The sequence below is a fragment of the Acipenser ruthenus genome, chromosome 2, assembly GCF_902713425.1.
Source record: "Acipenser ruthenus chromosome 2, fAciRut3.2 maternal haplotype, whole genome shotgun sequence".
In the NCBI taxonomy this organism is placed as follows: domain Eukaryota; kingdom Metazoa; phylum Chordata; class Actinopteri; order Acipenseriformes; family Acipenseridae; genus Acipenser; species Acipenser ruthenus.
In genome coordinates this window covers 87,030,345-87,045,030 of record NC_081190.1, presented here as the reverse complement: position 1 = coordinate 87,045,030, position 14,686 = coordinate 87,030,345, and the positions used below count along the sequence as shown (strand labels likewise).

At 39.1% G+C, this 14,686-nt stretch overlaps 1 protein-coding gene across 2 annotated transcripts; it reads right to left on the bottom strand.

Moving 5' to 3' along the window:
• Positions 1–5,352: 5,352 nt before the first annotated feature.
• hopx (HOP homeobox) lies at positions 5,353–9,971 on the bottom strand. 2 transcript variants are annotated; one of them, XM_059007657.1, is made up of 3 exons: positions 9,880–9,971; positions 8,614–8,793; positions 5,353–6,085 (listed from the first exon to the last, which is right to left on the bottom strand). In XM_059007657.1, the coding sequence occupies exons 2-3, from the start codon at positions 8,788–8,790 to the stop codon at positions 6,008–6,010; spliced, it is 255 nt and encodes an 84-aa protein (XP_058863640.1). In that variant the 5' UTR covers positions 8,791–8,793; positions 9,880–9,971; the 3' UTR covers positions 5,353–6,007. The 2 variants fall into 2 exon arrangements, with proteins under 2 accessions (XP_058863640.1, XP_033869318.1); XM_034013427.3 differs by lacking the exon at positions 9,880–9,971 and having other exon boundaries at positions 5,357–6,085; positions 8,614–9,036.
• Positions 9,972–14,686: the final 4,715 nt, after the last annotated feature.

Genomic DNA, 14,686 nt, shown 5'->3' with positions numbered 1-14,686 from the left:
CTCGTTGACTACCAGCTTCCTCCTTTGAGCTGGGGCCGCCTTGTGCCATGTAGGAGGAGTTGAACTGAAACCAAGACCCCCTCACAAAATGGTACTATCGAGATCCTGAGATCACGAGAAAACGGAATGGTACTATCGAGATCCCGAGATCACGAGAAAACTGAATGGTACTATCGAGATCCTGAGATCACGAGAAAATGGAATGGTACTATCGAGATCCTGAGATCACGAGAAAACAGAATGGTACTATCGAGATCCTGAGATCACGAGAAAACTGAATGGTACTATCGAGATCCTGAGATCACGAGAAAACGGAATGGTACTATCGAGATCCCGAGATCACGAGAAAACGGAATGGTACTATCGAGATCCTGAGATCACAAGAAAACGGAATGGTACTATCGAGATCCTGAGATCATGAGAAAACAGAATGGTACTATCGAGATCCTGAGATCACGAGAAAACGGAATGGTACTATCGAGATCCTGAGATCACGAGAAAACGGAATGGTACTATCGAGATCCTGTGATCATGAGAAAACGGAATGGTACTATCGAGATCCTGAGATCATGAGAAAACAGAATGGTACTATCGAGATCCTGAGATCACGAGAAAACGGAATGGTACTATCGAGATCCTGAGATCACGAGAAAACGGAATGGTACTATCGAGATCCTGTGATCATGAGATAACATTAGGTTACTTACGTAACCCTGGTTCCCTGAAAGAGAAGACAACCACCAACATACTTATATGTCTGCCTTAGGTAGGCATTCACTGAGCTCTTATATCAGAGCTGCCGATAGGCCCCTTCCTGCGGTGATGTCCTCGGTCCCTCCTACCAAGGGATTAAACAGTCAACCCATGGATGCCACTTTCTGTTTTGCATCGAACCCGTGACAGCAACCGATGCGACCTCGCTGGTTGGTGGTCGTCTTCTCTTTCAGGGAACCAGGGTTACGGTTAATAAACTAACGTTCCCTTTCAATTCGAATACGACCACCAACATACTTAAGGGAAAGTATACCCAAGCAGTCTTGAAGTAGAAGGAATGGCAGCAGATGAGGGATGCATCACAACTGCATAACCCAAGGGTTAATGATGCGAGCGTGCAACCTCAAGGACCCTCATGCCTAATGAAGGCAGGGAAGGATCTATCACTTTAAGGTAGAACCTGGAGAATGTATACGGCGTAGCCCAGCTAGCCACACTACAAATGTCAGTCAATGAAGCTCCTCTAAAGAGGGCCCATGACATCGCCACCCCTCTGGTAGAGTGCCCGGCCACTTTCCCAGGTGGGGGTAGGCTGGCATTATTATACACAGTCGAGACTGCATCCACAATCCAATGGGACAGTCACTGCTTAGAGTGGGCTTGACCTTGGGTCCTTTCACCGTGACAGACGAAGAGCTGGTCAGACTGACACAGCGCTCTCATCCTATCCACATAATCTCTCAATACCCTAACAGGGCAAAGGAAATTCAATCTCCAGTCTGTCTCCTCCGCAAAAGGAGGGGGATGGAAAACCTATAGTTCCACTGATTGATTCAAGTGAAAAGCCAGAATCACCATAGGGAGAAAAGCAGGGTTTGTGCGCAACGATACCCTGTTTCCACTGTCCCAAATACGCATACAGGAACTGTGCACTGACAGAGCCTGTAGCTCACTAACCCGCTTAGTGGAGGTGATGGCTAATAGATATTTCAACTCCCTGGAGAGGAGGTCCGCTGCCCAGTTCACCACTCCCGGGAGATGGACAGCCTGGAGGTATAGTAAGTGCCTCTGTGCCCAGATCAACAGCCGTGAGGCTATGCGGTGTAACCCTGGGGACCAAAGCCCTCCCGGTGGCTCACGTACGCCACTACTGGCATGTTGTCCGTGCTTCTGGTACACAGGAATGAAATGTTGAAATGCGAGGTGGACCGCTCTCAGCTCCCACACATTTATGTCCAGCGACCCGACCAGGGTCCACAGACTCCTCTGCCTGCCCAGATCGCCCCCCATCTAGAGTTGGATGCGTCTGTCGTCACCAATTGACGCTTGTGTATAACTCCCATCCGTGAGCACCAGGCACCATACCAGGCACCATATGCACCGTCTGCACCGAGCACCATACACGCCGAGGTATCGAAGCACCGAGGAGCAGCTAATGCAGCGGTGCCTACCCTGACCGTCTGTAGTCACGCACCTGGTCAGCGCGCAGCATACACCAGGGAAACACACAGGCTAAAGCCACGGCAGGCGAGTTGAAAAACAACAGGGGGGAGAACACCCTTTTTTTTTTTATTTTTTTTTTTTTGAAGGCCCGACACACCGGGGTGGGAGGGCCGAGGCAGCCCGTGAGGTCTACTCTACAGCAGGGCAGGTTAGTAAGCAGCCCTGGTGGAAGAATTACATGGCTGACAGGCTGTTGTTGTTTGTTTTTTTTCTTGTTTTTTTACTGCACTGCAGCTAAAATTCACAGCACAACACAGGCAAAGCAGGGTTGTGCGACAGAGTCAAACACACAGGTGGACACGCAACAACAACAGTACACAATAATATTTATTTATTTATATTTTGCCCAACTGCGCGCACGTCAGCCAGCGGAATCACTCAACGGCGGGGGCAAAGCCTGCGTTCTCCCCAAGAGTGTAGGCTGAAAAGAGTGTAGCCTGAACACACACACACTCCTTTAAATCAATACTGCACAGGCAGTCACACACATACGACAGACAGTAAATACAGACAGCCTGCAATGCAAGCGAGGTAGGCTGTGAGGAAAGGAGCAGAAAGAAGCTAAAGTTTAGAGCCACTGATTCCACGAAAGCGGCAAGCCAGCTTTCAGCACGAATGCAGGGGAACTGCAGTCGACTCAGAAAAGCTCTTTCAAAACACGCTCAGTTAGCAACACAGAAGTCTTACCTTACTGTAGGTGAGAGACAAAAGAGAAAGTGGCTTCCGTGGGCTGACTTTTTAATCCCTCGGTAGGCAGGACCGAGGACGTCACCCCAGGAAGGGGCCTATCGGCAGCTCTGATATAAAGAGCTCAGGTAATACCTACATAAGGCAGTGTGGCAATGCGCCCCGCCCCTGTGTGTATTTGTGTGTTATGTGTTGTATGTTGCGTGCGTGTGTTAATGTTGGTGTATAGATTGGTACACTGGATATAAACAGGTCTGTGTTTCACGTGTGATTTAAAAAGTGTAGATTTGTATTTAGGCACGAGGAGAGCACAAATCACTTCACGTGCTGGTTAAATGTAATATGTGAGCACGGGGTTGCACAGAATTAATTCACGTGCTGGGATTCAAGTGAATAATTAATTAGTAATTGAATCCCAGCACAACAGTATATATAGAGACACGTAGCACTCAGTCGGGGTTGGGTGTTCGAGAGTGGAGAACGGGTGAGAGAGAGAAGGAGAAACGTAAAGTAAAATAATAATCTAGAAGTGTTTGTACTCACCGTGTTTGTTTGACTCTCCGTGCACCGTTTGTTAAGTGTTTAGTACGTTTTGTTTGTCTATTTATTTTGGCGCAAGTGCCGTGTCCTGTTTTGTTTTGTGTTCAAACCTTTTATTTTCTGTGCTGTTTTATTAAATCCTGAGCGAAACCATTCGCTCAGCTCCACCAAACTCCAAGTGTCTGTCTGTTTACTTCCTGCTTCTGGTCTGACGCCACCCACTCCGGCCGTCTTTGTGACAGGCAGGCATATCTTATAAGTTTGTTGGTGGTCATCTTTGAATTGAAAGGGAATGGAACATAAGATAAATCATCTTGTGACCTTTGCATAACAAATAATATTATTTTCTCAGATGGCCTCAACAGCTGCCGTATTTGATTATTGGGACCTCACTTAAACTGCACTGTTTCAGATATGGGGCAAAATTGACTGCAGGATTTTAGCCATCAGACTTTGTACTGCCAGATAGAATAAGGAAAAAAGAATATATTGTTGGTTGTCTATCTTCTTCATTGATGTGATTCCTGGTACAACTTGACTTGGCTAGCTAGAGGAAGGAATGGTGGTTCCAGATTTAGCCGCATGGTGGTGGAGGTGGCGGCCAAAGGAAACCTAATCTTATGTGACTACTGTACAGAATTTATAGTACAGGTTTTGGGTCAGATGATTGGAGGGGTTTATTGAAAGCAGGGCTTGCCAGCTTTAATACAAGTGGGGAGGCATTACCCTGCAGGGCACAGAAGTCATGGTATGCAGATAAGAAACTGAAAATACAGATAAGAAAAATTCTGGGGAACTGGAATTTACAAAACAACACATCATGGTACAGCTCTTAAAATGTTTCACATTCCTCAGCACAGCACCATCTATAAGAAAGATTCTTTTGTGGTAAGTTTAGGGAACCATGTATCTGTATTGTTCAAAAAGGACAAAGCAGTCTAATTGTCTACAGAAAACCTGTTTTATGTGAGCTATGAGTTAAAACATTCATGGCAGTGAAAATACTATAAAGACCAATAGAGGCATTTTCCTTCAGTCAGACAAGCAGGTTTTTTTAGTGAGTGGAAAGCCTTTATCAAATACAGCTTTTGTATTAAACATTTAAAACCATTGTACAAAGTTGAAGTGATCCTTAGTAATGATGTCACAGTTCAAAGTGGTGCAATGTTTTATTAGATAGAGGCATTGATGGGCCCATTATACTGTATTATTGTGCACTGAAACTGAAACCTGTGTTTTTAATAGCATAATCTACAGTACATAACACTGTTTTCATTCAAATCACACTAGTACATGCATAGTGCATGATAACACAAAGACAAAGTGCAGAAAGATTTGTGCATATACTGCAGATCTATTGACTTGACCACAAAATGTGTACTTGTAGTTGTCATCGGTATTTATTGGTTAATACAAAAACTAAAATACAATTTAATGAAAAAAGGAATGAAAGAAGCTTTTGTTTGTTTTTAAAATATATATATATATATTGCTGGTCTCATATGATACAGTAAATTATTATAAAATATATAGTAGATCTTGATATTGAGGTGATGTATCTATCTGATATTGTTTGTATCAGATGGAAATTAGGTCACATTCAAATTAGCTACACTATTTCATTTTTAACTATATTATAAAATAATATACAGTATAGGATGCTGCGTAAGACATACGCTGATTTACCCCCACTCAAGGTAAGACCTGTTGTATAGTGTGTATCAGCTTATTGTACAGCACCCTATATGCTATTCTATATATAACTGCCATGCTTCCATTTAAAAAAGAAACACAATTTTAAAAGAATGTTATTTTCCATTTGTTAAAAATGCTTTCCTTTAGGCTTTCATGGGGTATATTCATTGATATAAAAACACTAAATAATTAATAAGGTTATGAAAATCAATATTGCAATTTAGTCTTGTGTATTTCTATCTGTACAAATATATATTTTAAAAAGCCAGAAAGTAAATATTTTCATTTCATTTCATTTTAGTATTCATGGGGCAGACTGTTTTAGAATGTTATATATTGTTATTATATTATTTTCAAACAAATCTATAAATGATTACATACAGTAGGTACAGTATAGTCTAATACAGTAACCATCAAACTAACTGTTCTCATTTTCACACACCTCAGCAGCAGCACTGTGACCTTGCAGGCTAAAGTAGGTCATTACAATCAAATGTGTTTTAATCAGGGTAATTTAAGAAGTCTTATACATTTTTTATAGAGCTTCAAAAGCGAAGCTTTGTCTGGGAGTTTCATTGAACCATGTCACAGCATTAATCCACAAAATGAACAGAGACTTTTAAACAAACATGTATTATGCACTTTATTATTTGATCAAACTGCAGTTTGTAAATAATATTATATACAATATTTCCTAAGATATAATAATAAGGTTATAAATTATCTGGCTTTTTTTAAATATCACATTCACATTCAGGAGACAGAAACAACCTTGGATGTATTAATAGAGAAAAAAGATATGAATTATCATCATTTTTGTAGTTGAAGGGTGGTTAGCATTTCCATAAAAGTGGTATCCAAGCTATAATTAATCTTTGACAGATCCACACACGGCAGGTAGGCCTTCTGATGTTCTCCATTTTGAATAGCGAAGTTTGAACCACTTCTAAAAGAAAAAACAAACAGACATTCAGTAAAAGGCTAAACGAAAGGTTTATGGATGGTTAGGTGGCCACTAAAGTATAATGCTCTTTCAATGTATCATGTCTGGATCACGCATACTTCTTTGGTGCATGGCGTGTGTCCTGAGTCTCAGGGGAGAAGATTGATTATTTTATAAAATACTACATATAACCTTCACACAGGGTTTCTGACTCCATCTGTTTTTTTTGTCACTCTAGCACTATACTTATTTTTAACACTTATTTATCCAGCCTATGACAGGCACCTAGGTTACAAACAACCAAGGCGGGAATACATAGCCTATATCAGTTACTACTGAACTTGATATTATGGTATTAGATATCTATTTTTTTCAGTTTTTGCATGCAATTTGTTGGAACCTGTGACAGGAGGGGTTGAGGGGCTGCGGACTACAGCTACTATATATCACATGTTGTAATGCATGTCAGAGATACCATTTGCAAAACAAATTAAGTCATGTGACAGGCCCACTAACACAAAACTGTGTGCTACATATCAAGGTGTAAGAGTTGTGTTTGTAGGTGAAGGTGAGTTGCAGCAAGTCAGGCACACGCACACCATTTACATGTAACCCTTTCCTGGTTTCTTTCCTTGCTTCCAAATTTCCTCCATCTTACCCTCATACTTGTGCCTGACTCCCTCTCTTGTTCTTTCCTTCTCTGTCATCTGCTCCAACTCAACTACTACTCTGTTCTTTGCATGCAACATGAGAGATGGAGGGGACTGATTTCAATTATAACACCAGAAAGGCACAGAACAGCTTTAAACAGAGGTTAATTACAACAGGAGATTTCTGTATTAAAAAGACCAATTGTTTTGGCTAAAAGAGCCACAATGATAACCAGCAGACCATTAAAGAGACATAAACCACAAATGTATTCAATGTAATATTTTATTTATTTTAAAATCAAAGGTGAAAATATGTTTTGATAATGGGGTAAGCTGCACTTTTATTCACAAAGGAAATACTTCCTGCAAAACAATCATTCATTGCTTCAATTGTCCAGTTAGTTGTGAATACCATTAGACTTTTTTAAACTTTAAATCAAAACAGCCACACTTTGGAGCACAGTAAGCAATGTGTCTCAAAGGGCCATTGGTTGGTTGGGCATTCATGGTATACCAAACATTGTCTATAGCAGAGAACTTTTATTAAATACATATCACAAGGTCAATTTTAATCATATTACCTTTAACATTTGAGTACCTTTTAAAAGCAGCAATATGTCATTCTGTGCAGAAGGAGTAACTGTATTAAATGAATCTGATTGTAAAACTGGTTTAATTAGTTAGTTGTGGGTGGTGGGAGGTATTGGGTGGGGCTTGGATTAGCAGTTTTGTCATTTGGTGTTGATACAAAGTTAGGAGTAGAACAACTAATATGTTCTGTTTAATCTTGGGTGAGAGGCTTGGATTTAGAATCATGCAACATCTCATCTGTAAAGCTCAGTATGGAGAAAAGCATACAGTTCCTATTCTTTTGTCCCTGTTCTAATTATTTCTTTCAATACTGAGCGAGGAAAACAAATGTCGATTTTTGTGCTATTTTTTATGCAGATGAGAGTGCAATGCATTTTATTTTGAACTCTCTCGCTTTAAACATTAAACATTTAAGCCCTTGTTTTTAAACTCATACAGTAGTTGTGAATCATATTGTATATCTTTACACACTTGTTCTCTCTTATTGATCAGAAAGGACTTTGCTCAGATTCTAATTCCCCCAATACACTCAAATTTGAATGAATTAAGATAAAACTATGTTGCATGGACTGAACCATACTGATAAGTGCAAGTCTCTTGAGTAGACTTTCCCAAAGCTGATGCAACACCATAAAAGGACACAAGGAAAGGATGTGCTGCTTGCAACAAAAGTAAACAGATGTGCTGCTTGCAACAAAAGTTTACATTTAGGAAGTTCTGCAGCTAAAACAACACTTACAGATGAGAAATGTGGGGGTCTTTACTTTGAGATTTATAAATTAGTTGAACAAATACAGTATAAATTCTATTGCAAAATATATTAAAATAAATTATCACATATATGAAAAGCAGGAATTATCTGGTTGTTGTTCAGTACATTACACTATATAACAACAAATATAACAATATACAGTGAGTAATTAATCCAAAATGACTCAAAATGTGTGTGTGTATATATATATATATATATATATATATATATATATATATATATATATATATATATATATATATATATATACACACACACACACATACCCGCTCTACCTATCTAACAAAAACTACCTCGGAAAAAAGTGTTATCCATGTATTTCTTCTGGATAATACAAGCTTTATTATAGAACATCCTAAAAATAAACAGAAACACGATATTGCTACAAAAATTTGACAAAGATTATTGCATACATATGCATAAAAGCTTTCTAATGCACATCTACACTCAATCCAAGAAAAAACTTTTCAATAATGTTTACAGATACATAATACTGTACGCTGTTAAAAACTACTCACCGCAGTGTCCTCTTCTGACAGCCCGCATTCAGCAGCGATCAGCATCAGTGTCGCTTCATCTGGCTGTTTGCTTACTTTCATAAAATTTTCTTCCAGCGCTTTTATCTGATCTTCTGCCAGGTTCATATCCTGCATTACGTCTCCATTTCTCCTCGAAGATTCCATAGCCGAAGACATTCCCTAATAAACAAACAACCAACAACTGCTACTGTTTGCTCTGGACCTTCTCAGTGGTATATGTGGGTTAAGTTTGCATGCAAATGACGCCCGTGCCTAGCAAGTAAACAACAGTGTCAACTAGGAAACAGAAACGAACAAACAGAAATCCCAAAGCAATTACATCTGATGTGCGTTACTGTACTGTGTGAATAGAAAACCAAACTTTGGGTGTGAGTGGGCAGCGTAATCTATATAGCCTGTATCAGAAAAGGAAGAGCGACACTCCCACATAACCTTGTATCTGACAGCTGTGATGGGATAACGTAACCATTTACAAAGCTAGATAATCGACTTTATTTTAAGCCACATTTCTTTATGGCTTATATATATAGGCGTCTGAGGGGGTACACAGGGCATCCAAATACGTGCCCCCATGCGTTCTGTATAGGTTATAATGGGCTACACTTTGGGATGCTGCTGATCGTGGGGTACGGTTTGCTCACTAAAATCTTTAGTGTTTTTGCAAAGAGGGGATGATAACCAATCTAGGGATACTTCGATATTTAGTGAGCAAGGTGTCTAAGGTGGTAAATGGGGCAACACATGCGGGTAATATAGGGTACCGCTATGCTGCTGATATAGATTTGTTATTAATATTTTCGTTTTTATTTTTTTAAAGAAGGAGCGATTATTATTTAAATAGTAGCAATATATTAATTGAGCAAGATGTGTAAGTGAGTTAAAACACACAGAAAAAGGACATGCTGCTTTGTCAACTACATCACAAATAAGGAACCAACTTCCAGGTGGTCAAAGCAACACATGCAACCACAAACAGCCCTCATCAGTTAAGACGAACAACATACAACTCTCTGCAGATAACACAATAGCAGTTGTTAACACGTACAGTATTTTTGAATCTGAAAACAGATAGCACAAAAACATGCCGTTTTAAAATCTGAAAAAAAATTGCAAAACATAGCGTGTATCATTGCATACCATTTTTCAGGTCAATCCGTCAAACGACTCAAAAGTTATTTAAGGGCAAAAATTTGAGTTTAACATTGAATCCACGGTCAAACCATAGCTATTCCAATACCAAATTACCTGATTGTAGTTCTGACACGTTTAAATGTTAATATTAATAGTAGAAGACAATTTTGTAAACGCAGAACAAAGCCTACATTCGCTTGTTCCCCGTCTAAAGCTATTGGTTTTATCACACATCAGCGTGTGTATTTTGTATTGGTATTGTAGTTTTGCATATTTAAAGGTAGTTCCTGGGTGACGCAAGGCAAATCCTGTGGTAGGCACATGTGCCTGTAGAACCAGGTGAATCAGGTGGATAAAGATTTTTCATCCACAGAAAATATGTTTGTAATTCCTGACATTACATCATCTAAACTAAGGGATAGATTCCACTTGTGCAAGTAAAGATTACTTTACACACATCCCCCCCCCCCTCCCTTAACACTTTATATACAGACATACTGTATATTAACGTTCAGGTAATACATTAATTTGCTGATTTCCTTTATGGGGTAAATATATGTAGTATATCCCTGGCATTTAATACTTTTATTAGAATGTTGCTTAGTTGCATACATACATAAAATAGGCATTGTTCACCTGTTTTTATCCATTTCCTGTGTTGTGCTATGTTCTCAGCAGGTCTGACAAATTGTCATTAGTTTATAAAGAGCCCTTGACTGTTGGTGACAGTTAATTGGAGTATTTCAGAATATACTGCAGATCCTAGCAACACCACTATCCAGTGGCCTTTGTGAGCGTTGATGTTTGCTTGTGCACTCCATGGCTGTGTGTATTTTACCATGTGCCATTCTTCTGGTGCTGCTATGGCTACCAAGACCACACTCTCTCAACTATATTCCCCTGTTAAATGACTTTTGATATTGTGCTATTTTTGAGTGCATTCCAGAACCCAGGCTGGGGTTCAACAATCATTTCAACCAAAAATATCTTTTGGTAATCCCTTACATGGTTTTGTGTTAATTATGTGGTTTTTCAAACTGCGAAACTACCCGTCAAAGAGCTCCCCATCTCCCTCGTTAGCTCATTATAGCCCAGGTGTACATACTGCACTATAGAGCTCTCATGGTATCTTGATTTCATGGTATCTTGGTGTCACACCATTTAGTTACAGAAAAGGGGTTTGTTTCCTATGGGATTTGGGCTTTCTAATGTGACTCGATAAACTAATTGACTCTAGTGCAACATGTGAACACATTTTCCCCAAAGGGGAATTTTATAAATTAAGCAAGAAATAACAAAGCTGAACATTATTTATTCACCAGTTCATCTTTCCACTTACAAACACAAACACAGAACTCCAGTTGTGTTGTACGAAACCCCTAATCACACTATGGCTTCACATTCCTGTTTATGTCTTCAATAGATGCTTCATGAATTATTTTTATTCAACACATAATAGCTCATATAATATATAGCAGTATTCATTATCAAGTATAGAAGAGAGAAAAAGTGCCTTAGAAAATTATTATTTATAAATAGAAAAAAAATACATATCCTTGTTTTTCTATTGACATCTTGCAGTTTCCAAAAACAAATTAAAAATATTGTGGTGGATAGCTTACAGTATGAAGAGGTTTTACAGCATATTTTGTAATTGCTTTAGTATTACAGTAAAACCACTTAGTGTGCTATAATGTGAACAAAAATACAATGTTATTCTGTTTTCAGTCTGGTTTCAGTAAGTTACTTTTATTTTACGAAAGTGTCGACTACAGTACATGCTAAAGTTTAAAATCTAGAAAATTAAAAAAACCTTCGCTGTTCACATACATTGGAAACCTACTTTGAAGCAAGAGCAAAGGATTTTTGTTTTCTGAGAGCAACACAGTTGTATTCTTCTTTGAAAAAGATGGCTTGCAATAAAAGCCATTGAAATACACTTTGCAGACATCTAGTGACATGTGTCCTATGAAGGAACATATAGTTTGCTTTATCATCTTGACCTTGCTGGTCATCTGAGTCCCACCCAGCATCATGGTCAACCTCAGGAACATGGTCTCACATCAAATGACATACCATCAAATGTAGTCACTAGATAGCACACTCTGTGCCTGTTTCACTGGATGGGATCACTTCTAGGCGCTCCTCTGGTGAGGTGTTTGAAAATAACTCCATCTATGGAACAATACAGGTGGCCACTGTTCCCACTTAATTAACATGTAACATCCTCTCTACGAAAAACAGTTGTGATCAAATAGTGTCTTCAACTCAATTATTTGCCTATATCTATAAGCCTTCTTTTGCGTTTGACTGTACATTTGCTTCAAAACAGGACCCCTTGCAGTCTTTTACTTACTGTAGTTGTTTGGTTTTAGTTATGCTTTTTCACTTTCCCTCTCTAAAGAGGATAGCTAATCTGTATATGGGTTTGGTTATTGAGAGTGTAAATTGTCTAAAACAGTGGTTCGCAACCTTTTTGGGTGTGCGGACCCCTTCTGAACCTCCAAACATTTCGCGGACTACCATGTACTACTATCATAGTGCCACACAGTCGCTATACAAAGAAATTCGATTAATTTTGCTTTACACTATAGTGCGGCAACTGATAACTATGAGATATGGGAAATTGCCACAGCCTGAATGTCAGGTTGGAGTGGTGACAGTTTTAGCTTTAAATCTGGTTCCACATCCAGCCTACTCCAGTACTTTGAATTCAACGCAACAGACGAGCAGAAAATCGACTTTCACAAGAGTATGTGGTGGCGAACTTGTAACCAGATGCCAGACAGATTTCGTTGCGTGAAGACTAACTTTAAAGAGCTGTCACATGAAAGCTGTGTTTGGCTGTCTTACTCCTTTGGCATCAAGTTAATGTGCATTTCACTGTCAGCGTTCACAAGTAGCACCGAAGGTTAGCTTGCTTCAAAGTTTCATTCTACAACACATACAACAGGCCAAGTAAATCCCATTTCCAAGTATGTATCGCTGTACATCTGCATGTTGCAGGGTTTCACTTGATACTCCACCAGTAGCGGCTCATTACTTTTTTGACAGGCGAGGCACAAGTCACTAAATAGTTATTACCACTCCCCACTCAATGGCTAACGCACTAAAAGTAAATGTACTTTGTTCAGCTGATTTCATATATGCCTCCACTGAGAGCATTTTAATGCATCCAAATAACAGACTGCAGTTGCTGTGTAAAATATACCCCTATCAATTAAAAAAAGCAACATTAGCACAGTAAACAACACACAACACACAGAACTGCGGATACAAGTTTTTATAATCAATTTGCAAATTAGAAACTTAAAACCACGTATTATTTAATTCTACAAGTCATTAAGTGGCACCAGCATGTAACATTCGCTATAAAGACACAAATACAGTATCACAAAAACATTCATTCAAAACAAACAAGGCAGCCTGTCATGTCGTGGCAAGACATTGACAGTTGTACGTCCATTAAAAGAGATTAAACTTTGCTTTATTTAGTTGAAAGAAGGAAACTTGGCCAGCAATAGTTTGTTCACAGTGCTGCCTGCCATTTTATTGACTTCTTGCCGCATTTCTTCAAAGCCTCCAGTGCTAGTGTTATTCTGCCATCCTTAACGGTTGAACAGACTCACTTTTTGGGATGTTACTGTAAAACTTATTTTTCACAGGTCACATACAATATCAGATTCAACTAAAGCCATTACTGAAAAAAAAATTAAATCGCACAAATTCTAACTACTCCAAATCCAGTAGGTGCCGCCTCACCAAGCTGTGTTTACCATAGCAACGCCTTCATGGTTAATTGCTTTGGTAACAAGCAGCTTTCTGAGCAGAGTTGCCAGGTCCACTTATAATAAGCGGGATTGGGCTTGTTTTGAAAGTTGCAGTTGGAATTTGAGAGTCGTGGGTTGTAATTTGCATAAATGCCTTGTTGTGGTCTTGTTTGTGCTTGTTTTGAAGAACAAGGTTGCTATTTTTCTGTCAGAAATCTGGCAACCCTGTTTCTGAGGCACTCAAGGTTTGTGCCTCACGCAGCAGTGTGACAGCACTACATTGTTCCAGCTTTCTGGTGTTGCGCTTTCGCTACTGGTGAAATCGAGTTGTGACTTTTAAATAATGTCACAAGTGCTTCTGTGGCCTTAAATTTATTTAATATATACATGCTTAACTGTGCTTAAATGTGTTTCTCAATTAAATAAAAAGAATATGCAAAATGTTTTTTTTAACCTTTGGGAATTATTGGTGAGGTCATTCTTCACTTGCCTCGGCTGACGGGCCGCCTCTGTACTCCACTGCCACTTGCTTCATTTTCACTCGCTTTCCTGTTCAAAGACCCTGTTTTTATCCAGTGACCCATTGCTGATACCTCCCACAGCGGGACAAACCACGTGGGGTTGCTTCTATGGAAGGCCACCTGGGTCAAAAACACATTATTTAGTACATGTTTCAAATATTTAGTACCCATTCTAATTTAACTTTAGTATGTGTTGTAATTCTAATTATTATGCATACTAATCTGGCCAATCAGATCACTGAAAATGAGAACTAATGAATTTAAAGAAAATAGTAATTGTAATAAATTATTCAATTACAAGTTGCCTTAAATCTGCCATTCCCGCCCAATTCATGGCGGCATATGGACTTGGCATTGGGTAAAGTCTAGTGAAAGATGGATAGACCTGAACCTTCCGAGACGAGCATCAACGGTCGGTTTCAGAGACTTAGAAATTGCTTTAACCCCACTGTAACTAATGACACTGAATCTTATATCAGCTATGGCAACTCAATATTTTAGTGTAAAACTTAAATAAATATAATTAGAAAAAAAAAATGATTGTGTACATTGTTAATACAAACTGAACTGTGCCAGGGTCAACATTCATGGGGTTTCCATGCAGGGCAATTTACATATGAAATGGAGATG

Coding starts and splice junctions, on each gene's coding strand:
- hopx (XM_059007657.1), bottom strand. CDS start 8,790: ATGTCTTCGGCTATGGAATCTTCGAGGAGAAATGGAGACGTAATGCAG. Junction 6,086..8,613: donor TGTCAGAAGAGGACACTGCG/GTGAGTAGTTTT, acceptor TTTTTCTTTTAG/AAGTGGTTCAAACTTCGCTA.